The 12,500-nt window shown below is 45.2% G+C and overlaps 3 protein-coding genes across 7 annotated transcripts in view; all 3 read right to left on the bottom strand.

Moving 5' to 3' along the window:
- ctc1 (CTS telomere maintenance complex component 1) overlaps positions 1 to 2,964 on the bottom strand; it is a 25,879-nt gene extending 22,915 nt beyond the window's left edge. Inside the window, exons 1-6 of one of the 4 annotated variants that reach the window (XM_081704677.1) lie at positions 2,551 to 2,906; positions 2,291 to 2,454; positions 1,752 to 1,989; positions 906 to 1,126; positions 166 to 298; positions 1 to 53 (exon numbers count right to left, since the gene is read on the bottom strand). The exon at positions 1 to 53 is cut by the window's left edge and continues 370 nt beyond it. In XM_081704677.1, coding sequence (XP_081560803.1) covers positions 1 to 53; positions 166 to 298; positions 906 to 1,126; positions 1,752 to 1,989; positions 2,291 to 2,454; positions 2,551 to 2,592 — 851 coding nt within the window. In that variant the 5' untranslated portion in view covers positions 2,593 to 2,906. Of the gene's footprint in view, positions 54 to 165; positions 299 to 905; positions 1,127 to 1,751; positions 1,990 to 2,290; positions 2,455 to 2,550; positions 2,907 to 2,943 lie in introns of those variants that run through there. The other 3 variants (XM_035521676.2, XM_081704678.1, XM_035521677.2) reach the window with 3 other exon arrangements.
- A 752-nt stretch (positions 2,965 to 3,716) lies between these two features.
- On the bottom strand, positions 3,717 to 8,930 carry LOC113568722 (putative acidic leucine-rich nuclear phosphoprotein 32 family member C). 2 transcript variants are annotated; one of them, XM_035521682.2, is made up of 7 exons: positions 8,755 to 8,930; positions 7,736 to 7,885; positions 7,406 to 7,528; positions 7,002 to 7,182; positions 4,875 to 4,984; positions 4,198 to 4,264; positions 3,717 to 4,111 (listed from the first exon to the last, which is right to left on the bottom strand). In XM_035521682.2, exons 1-6 carry the CDS (start codon positions 8,806 to 8,808, stop codon positions 4,211 to 4,213), a joined length of 672 nt encoding a protein of 223 aa, XP_035377575.1. In that variant the 5' UTR covers positions 8,809 to 8,930; the 3' UTR covers positions 3,717 to 4,111; positions 4,198 to 4,210. The 2 variants fall into 2 exon arrangements, with proteins under 2 accessions (XP_035377575.1, XP_026852700.2); XM_026996899.3 differs by having other exon boundaries at positions 4,216 to 4,264; positions 8,755 to 8,928.
- A 2,261-nt stretch (positions 8,931 to 11,191) lies between these two features.
- Positions 11,192 to 12,500, bottom strand: part of sh3gl2b (SH3 domain containing GRB2 like 2b, endophilin A1) — a 14,609-nt gene continuing 13,300 nt past the window's right edge. The window contains exon 9 of the mRNA XM_035521205.2: positions 11,192 to 12,500. This exon is cut by the window's right edge and continues 1,244 nt beyond it. The gene's annotated coding sequence lies outside the window, so the exon portion shown is untranslated.

The following is a 12,500-nucleotide window of genomic DNA, read 5'->3' as shown; positions in this document are numbered from 1 at the left end:
CACACACACTGAGCAACATCCACACACTGCCTCCAGTACACACGCTCTGGGTCCTAAGCAAGATAAAGAGAGGCAGACTGACACACTGCATGTCGCAGGTCATGAGTACAATTATTCAAATGAAAACTGATAACTACCTAACCAACTAACTATAGACCCACTTACAGTGACCAGTACGGGTACAGCGCGGTCCTCTTCCACAAGGATGAAGCAGAAGAAACGTTTCCCACCGATGACCAGCAGGGGGCAGACAACACTCACCTCCCCACCCACACATACACACATTCCTCCACTACCCCTGGAGAGAGAGGGACAGAGAGAGAGAGAGAGCGAGAAAGAGAGAGAGAGAGAGAGAGAGAGCGAGAGAGAGAGAGAGAGAGAGAGAGAGAGAGAGAGAGAGAGAGAGAGAGAGAGAGAGAGAGGGGGACAGAGAGAGAGAGAGAGAGGGACAGAGAGAGAGAGAGAGAGAGAGGGGGACAGAGAGAGAGAGAGGGGGACAGAGAGAGAGAGAGGGGGACAGAGAGAGAGAGAGACAGAGAGAGAGAGAGGGGGACAGAGAGAGAGAGAGGGGGACAGAGAGAGAGAGAGGGGGACAGAGAGAGAGAGAGAGAGAGAGAGAGAGGGACAGAGAGAGAGAGAGAGCGAGAGAGAGAGAGAGAGAGAGAGAGAGAGAGAGAGAGAGACATTGTGTATTACAGTAGGCCATTTTCATTTGTGCATAAAACATTACATCAAATACTAACATTACATTTTAACATCCCGTATTTTAACTAATAATATATTCAGCATCAACCTACCTATAACAAAAATTACAAAACATCTGCACAAACGAATTAAACAATATTTACTTTTTAAAATATCCAAGTTAATAAAAGTCCCTCCAAGTTAATAAAAGTCTCTCTTGCCTTTGCCTTAGCAGTCTGGCTGCCTTCTTGACCCCGATGACCTCACTCGGTGTCCATCCAGGGTCAAATGCTGTAGGTTCAGGAGTCACACAGACGGGAGAGCCAATCAGCTCTAAGTATCCCTCAGCTTTCTTTCCTGGTTCAGGTGCATCCTGGGGGATGTAGCTCCATGTGGGAAAGAGCATCAGCTTCCCCAGCCAGTGTGGAGAAGATTTTAAAGTCTGGGGGGTAAAAAAAAAAGCAAAACAAAACAGATCTCCACATCCTCTGCACGACACTTCCAGGGTGAAGTAATGGGTGAAGCGCCTGGATCTCTACATGTGTCTTATTTCTAACGAGTCAAGATATTAAAGCTTCTACAGTGGAAGGTGACGGACAGAAGAGAGACGTCCCCCCTGCTCACAGGTGTCACACGCCTGCGACGCTAAAGAAACAGGGGGCATTTGGAGCAGAACCTTAGAGAACCTCTAAGCCACCGGGGCATTTGGAGCAGAACCTTAGAGAACCTTTAAGCCACTGGGGTGTTTGGAGCAGAACCTTAGAGAACCTTTAAGCCACTGGGGCGTTTGGACATCGACCCTAAACACAAGCATTAGTCCTAGTCTACGCAAACATAAACATCACTAGGCACCCTGTCATTTTTTCATGCGTTTTCTCCATCCGTCTAGCTGGCCCTGGTCATTATCAGCTGACAGAGGAGTTCAGAAACGGGACACGCAAGTGTCTCCGGAAAAGAAGACACAGAGATGCACTTGCTGCGATGGACCTGGCAGACTGAGAGGGGACTAAACAATGTCCCCAGTTTTAGGACACTTACCCTCTCAGAACATCAGAGTACTGACGTACCTCACAGTATACACTCCCACTTGCATCTCTCACTCTCCAGAAGCCATCGCACTGGCCAGAGGAACGTCCGTCACACAGAAAACCAATCAGGAGGAGGCTGGTGCGAGCGAGTGCTCTGTGATTGGGCAGCGCTTGCTCTGCCTCCCTGGCCCATTCTCTGTACTGATTGGTGCTCCAGGTCAGACTGCTGAAGCAGGGAGTGCGCTGTCTGGAGAGCAGTTCTGACACCGACACACACCTGACACACACATTTTTTTTGTTATTACACCATTTGGCAGACACCCTGGTCCAGAGCGACTTACACAAGTGCTTTGTAGTCTCTAAAAGACACACAACATCATGTAAGAAGAGAAGATCAGTGTTAATAATACCATCAGGCTAAAGCCCTGACTACAGTGGAGAAGACAACAGCATTTTTAAGAGTTTGGTGACTGCGACGGACACCCTCGCTGGCCTTGCGCTGGTAACTCATGCGCGTATAAAGCGACCCAGCATGCTGCTGTTGAGACTGAACACGTTAAAGCGCGAGGTGACAACACCTGTGGCTGACCGGCAGCGCCCGCGCGCTCGAGCCGACGGTTCTCTCCACGCGCCACACCACCGCTTCCGCGAGCTGCTCCACCGACAGGCCGAGAGAGGCGCCAGCGAGCGCGTGCAGCCTGTCGCGCACTGCCGCGTGCACCTCGCGCAGCCAGGCCTGCTCCTGAGGAGAGAAGCGCGCGCGTTACACAAGTCTCTCTCACACACACACGCGCGCGCGCGAATTGTGAGCACGAGCTGACGCAGCCGATGCCCCTACCGCGCGACTGCGTTCCGCAAAATGATCCAAAAACGCCTCCATTCGTCACGTCTTCGTCTTCGTCAGACACGAAGCGTTAGTGTGAAGCGAAGCTCCTGCCGCTCCCGCGCGACTAAACGCTGAAACTTATTTTCATCTCATCGCGAGTAAAACAAACATTTTTTATCGACACGCGCCAAACAGCGTTTCTTCGTCGCCCCGTTGGCGCACGTTATGGGGTCACGAGACTCCCCACTGCCGCCACACGGCCTGCGATGGAATTGCAGAAAGACTCGTGGCTACAGTGAGCAGTGTTGGCTCCACTGTTTCCAGGTCAGATTACATGTCACCATTTTGACACACCACTACTTTATGTAGCATCGTCATTTGAAATACTGGGGTATACTGTAATACCTTCATATGGATCCACTGTTATCCTGATCCTCCAGCAGAAATGTACTGCTCCTGATTACAGTCCAGGAGACTCTTACTGGTTCAGATTCAAAGACACTGTTAAGTTCTTTTCAAAAGCTGGGACAAGATATAAGTCCACCATTTTGTGGTGTGATGTGGGAAAATCAATGCATTCCATCACAATTGTGTGCTTTGTTTACATAAAATCTTTAAATTGCTACATAATTCTATAATACGCAAGTTACCCCCCTGTCAGTGAGTGGCAGAGACTGAGCTCAAGCCAACGGTTGTTCATTCTTCATGCACCGCTTCCGCGAGCTTGCCTCTGTCAAGCGTATGCACTGGCTCTGGATAAACTGTTTAGGTCATAATCCCGACTACTGTACAAGAGCAGCCCGCAGAACTGATGCGAAAAGGGTCCCTTTCTCCACCCTGGAAGACACAAACACCACCTCTGACACAGGCTTGATTAGACTAACACTTACTCAGAGTTAAGGCATCTGTTTTTTGTGGACAGTGTTCAGCAAGACTAAACCTAAAGAAATTAATGGGTAAAGGTCAGAGGCTGTGTGTGTGTTTGATTGGGTTGAATATATTTATTAGTATTCAGATATTGTCATATTGTTACATGCCAGAGTGAAATGAGTACCACTGATGTGTAATGTTCTTATGTGTAATGCTCCCATATGGTGGGATAAATACAAACTGATATCTTTCTCTCATATGACCTGAATTGATAATCTCTCATACAAAGCAGTGCAGGGCAAAATAACTACTAGAAAAAAGATTTTATTTACAAAGTTTGCATTTGATTTCATATGTAGAAAAAGTAACAATGTTCAAGTCATTAAGAAGTAAAAGGCAGCAGAGCTTCAGTCTGCTCTTAAGACTTCAAAATTCTTTTTTAAAATAAAAACTCACTGAAATATAGAATCAAGTATTAAAAAAGAAAAAACAGAACTCCACACATAACCCAGACAGATTCCAATGGTATTAATACCCCAGTGGAGAGCTGCATTCAAACTGAACACCTGTCAAACGTTCTCTTGCTCTCTCTCGCTCACGTTATGGCAGATGGTACATGGGCATCAGTCTTCATCTTCCTCCTCACCCTCCTCTTCATCATGTGGGTCTCTTTTCCTCTTTACTCCTTTGGTTTCCTCCTCATCTGCACAGCAAATTCAGAATCAACATAAAGCCCTGCATGCATGTTCCAGGCCCAACACACGTGTAAGTGACCCTGCTTGTATTCACCAGAAAACAAAGTCTAACCATTTTCATCCTCTTCATCTAGCTCTTCCTCCTGACCAGAGTCCTCCTCCTAAAAGATCAATTGAGAGAGAGTTTTAGTATTTTAGAATGGCCTAGCCCAGGTGTGTGCATCGTCTTTGAGGTGCAAAGGTGCAAAGGTGAACCAGGCAATTCAAACTGAGTAAACCTGTGTCTTGTTGCCTTTTTAAACACTGACGTCTTTCCAAGTAGCTTGAACACAGAGAGAGAGTCCCAACAACTTCCAAACTCCTAACAATGACAACTTCATTTATTAACAGCAGCAGAAATGACTGTAAACGACAAGAACTGAAACATCTTTTATTTTCAGCCACAATAAAGGAGCTTGTGCTGTCCACCCCGTAGAACCTCCACATTAGTCAGTGCCCGTAGAACCTCCACATTAGAGTCAGTGCCCGTAGAACCTCCACATTAGAGTCAGTGCCCGTAGAACCTCCACATTAGAGTCAGTGCCCGTAGAACCTCCACATTAGAGTCAGTGCCCGTAGAACCTCCACATTGGAGTCAGTGCCCGTAGAACCTCCACATTGGAGTCAGTGCCCGTAGAACCTCCACATTAGTCAGTGCCCGTAGAACCTCCACATTAGTCAGTGCCTGTAGAACCTCCACAACTTCCCCAAAATTGAACACTGATCATTTACCTCTTCTCCACTCACATCTTCCTCCTCAGCGCCGTCATCCTCATCATCCTCCTCATCACAGTCCTCTTCTCCATCTTCATCACCCTCCTCTTCCTCTCCTTCAGAGTTTACTGGGGATTGGGAAAAAAGTGACAATTGTTTAGTCATTTTCTATCAGGTTGGGCTAAAAATAGAGTGATTGGCCAATCAGAATGCTTCTATAATGTCACAAATATGGACTGGATTTAAAGATGCACGGTGTGATCAATTTATGTTAAAAATCCCCACAACCATAAACAGTAAACTTCTCCCAGAGCCACACTGGCCAGCATGTGTCCAGTGTAACACAGGTGTTCATTCACCACCACGTGTCCAGTGTTACACAGGTGTTCATTCACCACCACGTGTCCAGTGTAACACAGGTGTTCATTCACCACCACGTGTCCAGTGTAACACAGGTGTTCATTCACCACCACGTGTCCAGTGTAACACAGGTGTTCATTCACCACCACGTGTCCAGTGTAACACAGGTGTTCATTCACCACCACGTGTCCAGTGTAACACAGGTGTTCATTCACCACCACGTGTCCAGTGTAACACAGGTGTTCATTCACCATCACGTGTCCAGTGTAACACAGGTGTTCATTCACCACCACGTGTCCAGTGTTACACAGGTGTTCATTCACCACCACGTGTCCAGTGTTACACAGGTGTTCATTCACCATCACGTGTCCAGTGTAACACAGGTGTTCATTCACCATCACGTATCCTGTGTAACACAGGTGCTGTGCGTCTTCTACCCTGGACTGACTCTGTTTGCACCTCCAGTGATGGGCGACACAGTTGGATTTGGAAAGGTCAATGAACGAGGAATTACGATGATTGATTTAAGTGGCCATTACAAAGGACCATTAGTCGTCCATCAACCAGACCAGTCACTTCCTGCATATGTGTGTGCTACTCTCTAAAACACGTTCTTAGATCAGACACAATGTACCATTGGCACTGTAGCATTGCTACATGCTCCTGGGCTCCCCCTGCTGGTCATGGCAGTGTTCACACGTCCCCCAGCCTGCTGTGACCTTAATACAGGGCAAAGACAAGGTCAGGTCACTAACAGGCACTGGGGCTTGTGCCTCTGTTCCAACTGCATTGCCTTGTTCAGAATAAACATGTCCACCTCAACAACGTCCACACAGTGATAAAAGTGGGGTGAAGGAGGCTTGACACTGTAAGATGCTAGAACAGCTGCAAGGAACAACCAGTTGATTTCAACAATTAACTCCACACAGCTGATTTCTATGATTAATTAAAGCCACTGAATGTATAACAGGCTACTTCTCTGTCAGTTTAGGAGTGTATCATTGCCAATTATACACTCTCAACCTCAGGGAGGCCACTGAGAGTAGAGTAACACTCAGCAGCAAGTTAAAATATAGTGGACTACTGCATGGGGTAAATATTTTTATTGGCAATATTACTGTACACATACCAAAAACTAGGGGGAACTATAACACAATGTCACCAAAATTGGCTGGTTACGGTTACAAGTTGTATATACACATTACAAGTACGGCTAACCTGAATAACGGTTTACAGACTTCAAGTGCCATTTGGTGCTCTGAGCGAGATAATGCCTGTTGCAAACAAGAACTAACATTATAGATGAAGAAATGCTTACTGTTGTTCAAAATACAGCCAGTTATTGGCAATGTTTTAGAGTAGCAGTGACAGCACAAATTAATTTAAATACTCTGTTCAGTAGGATAATACACCTGGATAAACCATAAAGTACTCAGCCTTCTGAAAAACTGGTCTACTCTGCTAACAACAATAAAGCAGGACATTCTCAGCATACTACATGGATCCCATCACATGCTCCACAATTCTGGTTTACATTTATTCTTTACATCCAGAGTGACCCGTGTAAGAGAGGCAGGTAAATGTAGTGTTAGGAGTCTTACCCATGGACTCTCACTGATATGGCACAGAGGACTTGCTTGAACTTGAGTCATCCACAGGAGAGGTAGCATTGTAACCCACTACACTATACCCACCTGGTTCTAATCCAGCTCAGTAGCTCTGAGAACTTGCTTTAGTGTTCTACAAAACACTGGTGAGATTATTCATCTGGGACGGAATGCTAACCTTCATCTTCCTCTTCCTCACATCCCTCTGCGTCCGAGTCCGATACCTCTCGGTCATCGGGGTCATACCCATCCAGGTAGGTGATTTGTGGAAGGAGCTTAAACACACTGCCCCTGTAGTCATCCAGGGTTGTGACCTCGCAGTTGAAAAGGTCAAGACTCTTCAAACGATGTAGGTTTCTCTGTAAGGGTTACACACAAATAAACCCACACAAATGTAATACATAAAAAACAGGATAACTGCATGCTTAATGCTCCAGAGAATGGATCACTCAAACACTGCATTCAGAGGGTCTTCATTGGGTTAGTGAGGTGACTAACACCATATCGCAAACATAAAGACACACCCTGGAGGGTGACAGGGTTAGAGGTGAGGAGTTACCAGGGGTAATGGTGAGGGCTTACCAGGGGCTCCAGGGTCGACAGGTCCTTGAGCTTGTTGCCACTGAGGTTGAGGTGTGTGAGGTTGGGAAGTTGGTCTGCCAGAACCTCCAGTCCTCCTGAGATTCTGTTATCACTCAGTTCCAGCTGTTTCCAGATCAGAAAAGACAAACCCAACACCACAAACTCCTGTTACAACACTACAGACTGATGTTATTATAACTCAACAGAATGCTGTTATAACAGTACATATAGATGAAATTTTATGGGGTTACAAACATCAACCCCATTAAAGACTACAGGTCACTGATAAAGTGAGCATGTTCAGGACAGTGTCCACATCCTCACTCTCACCTTCTTTAGCTGGACCAGCTTGGGAAGTTTGGCTATGGACGTCAGGCCAACGTTGATCAGACTGAGGAACTCCAGCTTCACGTAGTCAGCAGTCAGACCCTGGATCTTCCCCTCATCAGAGCGACAGTTATCCAGAACCAGCTCCCTCACCTGGGAAGGAGGAGCACCGCTTCATTTAGGATAGTTTAACAAATAAGATGCATTTTTTTTTAAATTCTTCTTGTTTTTTGGAAATGTAATTTTATCGCTGGGTCGTAAATAACCTATATGGTGTTTTCCAACATATTTTCTTTCCTTAAGAATTTTTTCATTGCACTTTTCCGTATTATAAGTTGTTTTAAATTAGCTAAGAGTGCGCATGAATAGAAAAGAGAAAGAGATGAACACCTAAAGTAGTATTTGCCTTTAAAACCCCCGAGCAAACCTCCTAAACGGTCGTTTACATCAGTGAACCGTGAGCGGCCGTCGGTGTGTCTGCGGCTCACTCGGCGGGACGTAGCCCAGCTAAGCCCAGCTAGCGGCACTTTCACTACGCCGTTTACCAGCCCGGGCTAATAACACAGCTCCGGACCCTCACAGCGCGCCGCTTCATTGTTTACCGATGGCTGTTTATCGCAGTAAATGTCGTATTATGACCGAAGGCTGGAAACAACAACGTTTTGGCGCTAAGCGCTGGCCAGCGCTCTGGCTAACCAGCTAGCGTAGCAACCGCGTTACCATGGCAGGCCGTTACCATGGTAGAGCTATCGCTGGGTTAGCGAGGTTAGCTAGCGAAGCTCCCTTAACTAACTAGCTAGCCTAGCTGACAAAACCACAACATGAGAATCAAACTTAAAGTGCGACTACGCGTCCTTACGGCGTGTAAAATAATCTTACCCGATTCACCGGGAAAACACCGACAATTATCCAGTTAGCGCGACAACGCTGAAAAGAACGTCAGACGCCCCGTGAGTTAAACACTGCGCTGGCCTGGCTAACCTAGCTAGCTGCCCCGTAGCCTAACAACAGCAGTTACTCACGTCTGAGGGAGTCCTGTTTCGAAGTTCTAAGTGAATCCTTTTTTTCATATCCATGTCCAGGAGATTTTTGCTAATGGGGGAATTACTTCACAACAAAGACACGTTTCTGGGGTGACGGAGACTCGCGGGGTGGGGAAAATGAATGAGTTGTGGGGGGGGTTCACCATTGTGCCTCAGTGGCGCCCCCCTCGGCTAGGTCCACGCACAGCAGACAGCACCCAATGTGCCCGTTACCCTGTAAAGGAGACACCCACTCAAACAGCTGTTTTACTGTTAAAGTTCCCTAAACATCCTCTAAATCACAGCCGTGGTCAATTAAATTAACCTAATGGAATTGTAGGCCAAACTGGTCGATGAAGTCTTGTTATCTACCTCCACTGCTGTGGTCTCTAAGAGATGAAGATACAATCACAGTGGTGACATTGGTGCTCCCCCACCACAAATGGTCAGTGTTATTCAGGACTGTAAGTCACCATCCTACCAGCAGTGTGCTGTGGCTGTGATACCTGACTGTCATGCTACGGAGGACGGATGGCACTATGTGGTGGCTTATGATTGGTCAGCGGTGATAAACCCTGGTCTCGGTGTAGATAAGAATGAAGGAGGTCTGGAGCTCGGGGGTAGAGGGTTTCTGGAGGAGTGCTGGAGTGGAGTTTGAGGAGATGGCGCAGAGCTGGTGGACTGAGGAGTGTCGAGTTTGGAGAGATCTCTCCATGAAAACCCACTCTCTTCCTTCATCATCATAGTGATGTGGCATTTTATTTCCCATAAGTGACACCATGTTCTCACATTAAGCAGAACAATTTCTGTAGTGCAGCACATGAAAAAGTGACAATATAAATAAACAACCACACTCACACAAACACACACACTCACAGAGATAAACGCATACAATAGATCTCTCTCTCTCTCACACACACACACACACACACACACACAAACGCATACAATAGATCATACACACACACACACACACACATACAGAGATAAATGCATACAATAGATCACACACACACACACATACAGAGATAAACGCATACAATAGATCACACACACACACATACAGAGATAAATGCATACAATAGATCACACACACACACACATACCGAGATAAACGCATACAATAGATCACACACACACACACACATACCGAGATAAACGCATACAATAGATCACACACACACATACAGAGATAAACGCATACAACAGATCACACACATACACACACACACACACACACACACAGAGATAAACGCATACAATAGATTACACATACACACACACAGATAAACGCATACAATAGATCACACATATACATACACACACACACACACATACAGAGATAAACGCATACAATAGATCACACACACACACACACACACACACACACAGATAAACGCATACAACAGATCACACACACACACATACAGAGATAAACGCATACAATAGATCACACACATACACACACATACAGAGATAAACGCATACAATAGATCACACACACACACACACACACAGATAAACGCATACAATAGATCACACACACACACACACAAACACACACACACACACACGCACACACACACACACACACACACACACACACAAGTCCTCAGTGAGCCTGTAACAGGAGTACTTTAAAATGTAATGAATGCACTCTAGCCCCTCCAACCCCCACAGACACCTCCACCTCCACCTCCACAGACACCTCCAACCCCTCTAACACCCTCCACCTCCACATACACCTCCAACCCCTCTAACACCCTCCACCCCCTCCCTGGCTCATCCGTCCGGAGCTCCACCTGGTGAGGAGTCTCTTTTTAAAACAGAACTCTGATTGCAGTCAGTTTAAACATATTGCTGCAGATTTAGCCTGTACATATAATTACTGCTTTATTGACTATTAGATTTTTAATGATTAGATATTGATTATTGGGTACTGACTGTGATTATTACCCAGTCCCAAATAGCTGCTATATCAGAAACTGACATACTAGATGGGACTAGCTTCAGTACATAGTGCTACAGTACACTGGATCCCTGGCCAGTGGGGCACTATCAGGTTGCTAATGCTAACACTCTAACGGTACTGTCTGATATTTCTGGTTGTAATCAGACACTTAAGTACAACTTCAGTCCAGTCCCCCCCATCTACAGGATCGTCTGACACTAAATGACCAGGTGCAGGCTGACTGGAAGAGATCATCTGTGCTACTCACATTATGGATCCTACGAGCAATAATAATAATAATAAAACCCTCAACAACTGTTTAAGGGAGATATTTAACAGTAATGTGTAAAGTGAAAGACCGTCTTCTGGAATGGGCGTTCTAGCATTCAAAGAACACTGCTAAGATAAGGTACGATCAATACACGTTGCTATAGTTACCATATGCAACTCCATCAACCACTATTATGACATCAAAAAAGAAGCAAGTTCACCAAGGGAAAACACCTGGTTTAATCTGACACTCTCATAACATGACAATGCATATTAAAGCAGAAATCAAAACCCAAACAACAATTATGAGCTTTGGCCACTTCAGCAGAAATTTCCTTACCAGTTCAAAACATTTTTAACATATCAAACATTTTACTCAAAATGCAAATACTGTATAAGGTTGCAGTCCAGATCTGACAGAGAGCAAAGCAGTGTTGTACAGCAGGGGTTTACTGGCTTCTCTCTGACACTGAAGACCAGGTGCAGATTCAGCTCCAGTTACTAAGGACCAGTAGCTGCAGTACTAACTACAGTAATTAAACTATATATACATACATACTCTAAATAAGGGCACATCAACACATAGCATAAATACTGAGCCGTATAGAAGATACACTCATATACAGACACACACTCACATACACACACACACACACACATGCACACACACACACACACACACACACACACACACACACACACACACACACACACACACACACACACACACACAGACACACACACAAACACACACACACTCACATACACACACACATGCACACACACTTGTACCTTGGAATGTAACCAATAGAGAGCACTCAGTTAGAATACTATAGTAACAAACAGTCCAACCCCTCAGTGTGTGCTGTCAATGGAGATTCAGACAGCATTAGTCGCTCTCTGATCCTCAGATTCTGGTGACCTGACAATTACTCCATTTAAATAATATAAATAAATAAACAAAAAGAACATACACAGGAAGAGCAGAATTCAGTTCATATTTAGTGCAAGGACAGATGTAAATATACTGGTGACTGGTAATTAAATGTAGAGATACAATACATAAACACATATTCATGAAAAAAACATATATCCAGTCTTTCTTACATCAGTGAAACAGTGCTAAACAGATAACCCTACAGCACAGAATACTAACACTGTTCATCTACATGAAAAATCTGAACCTGGTTATTGCCCTGTTACTCTTAACCAACAATTAATCCCCAATACCATTACAGATGGAGTGTACCTTTTACACTTTAGCCTGTTGGCTGGCTGATATCAGTTTTCAGTGAACCAATCACTTCTATACCAAACCTGTTCTAGAATATTCCAGGAGAAACAGCAAGACTGAGCTCAGATCTGTATAAACATTTAAGAATAACTAGCATCTTTCACCCCAAAGTATGTATATTTCAAGATAAGGGTAGTTAAGTTAGCCACTGTCCCTGGAGAGCTGTAACGCTACAGCTGAAAACACTTTTAACCATTAATATGCTTACAGTGGGGTATATCCATAATTTCA

Source organism: Electrophorus electricus, chromosome 21 (genome assembly GCF_041902795.1).
Source record: "Electrophorus electricus isolate QZ-2024a chromosome 21, ASM4190279v1, whole genome shotgun sequence".
Taxonomy (NCBI): domain Eukaryota; kingdom Metazoa; phylum Chordata; class Actinopteri; order Gymnotiformes; family Gymnotidae; genus Electrophorus; species Electrophorus electricus.
This window is presented reverse-complemented; position numbering and strand designations above follow the sequence as displayed.

What these genes read in the sequence shown, in the direction of transcription:
- LOC113568722 (XM_026996899.3), bottom strand. Translation starts at nt 8,808, where the DNA reads ATGGATATGAAAAAAAGGATTCACTTAGAACTTCGAAACAGGACTCCC. An exon ending in AGCTGGTCCAGCTAAAGAAG is followed by an intron (nt 7,529 to 7,735) that starts GTGAGAGTGAGG and finishes ATCTGGAAACAG; the next exon opens with CTGGAACTGAGTGATAACAG. An exon ending in AAGATGTGAGTGGAGAAGAG is followed by an intron (nt 4,265 to 4,874) that starts GTAAATGATCAG and finishes TTGATCTTTTAG; the next exon opens with GAGGAGGACTCTGGTCAGGA.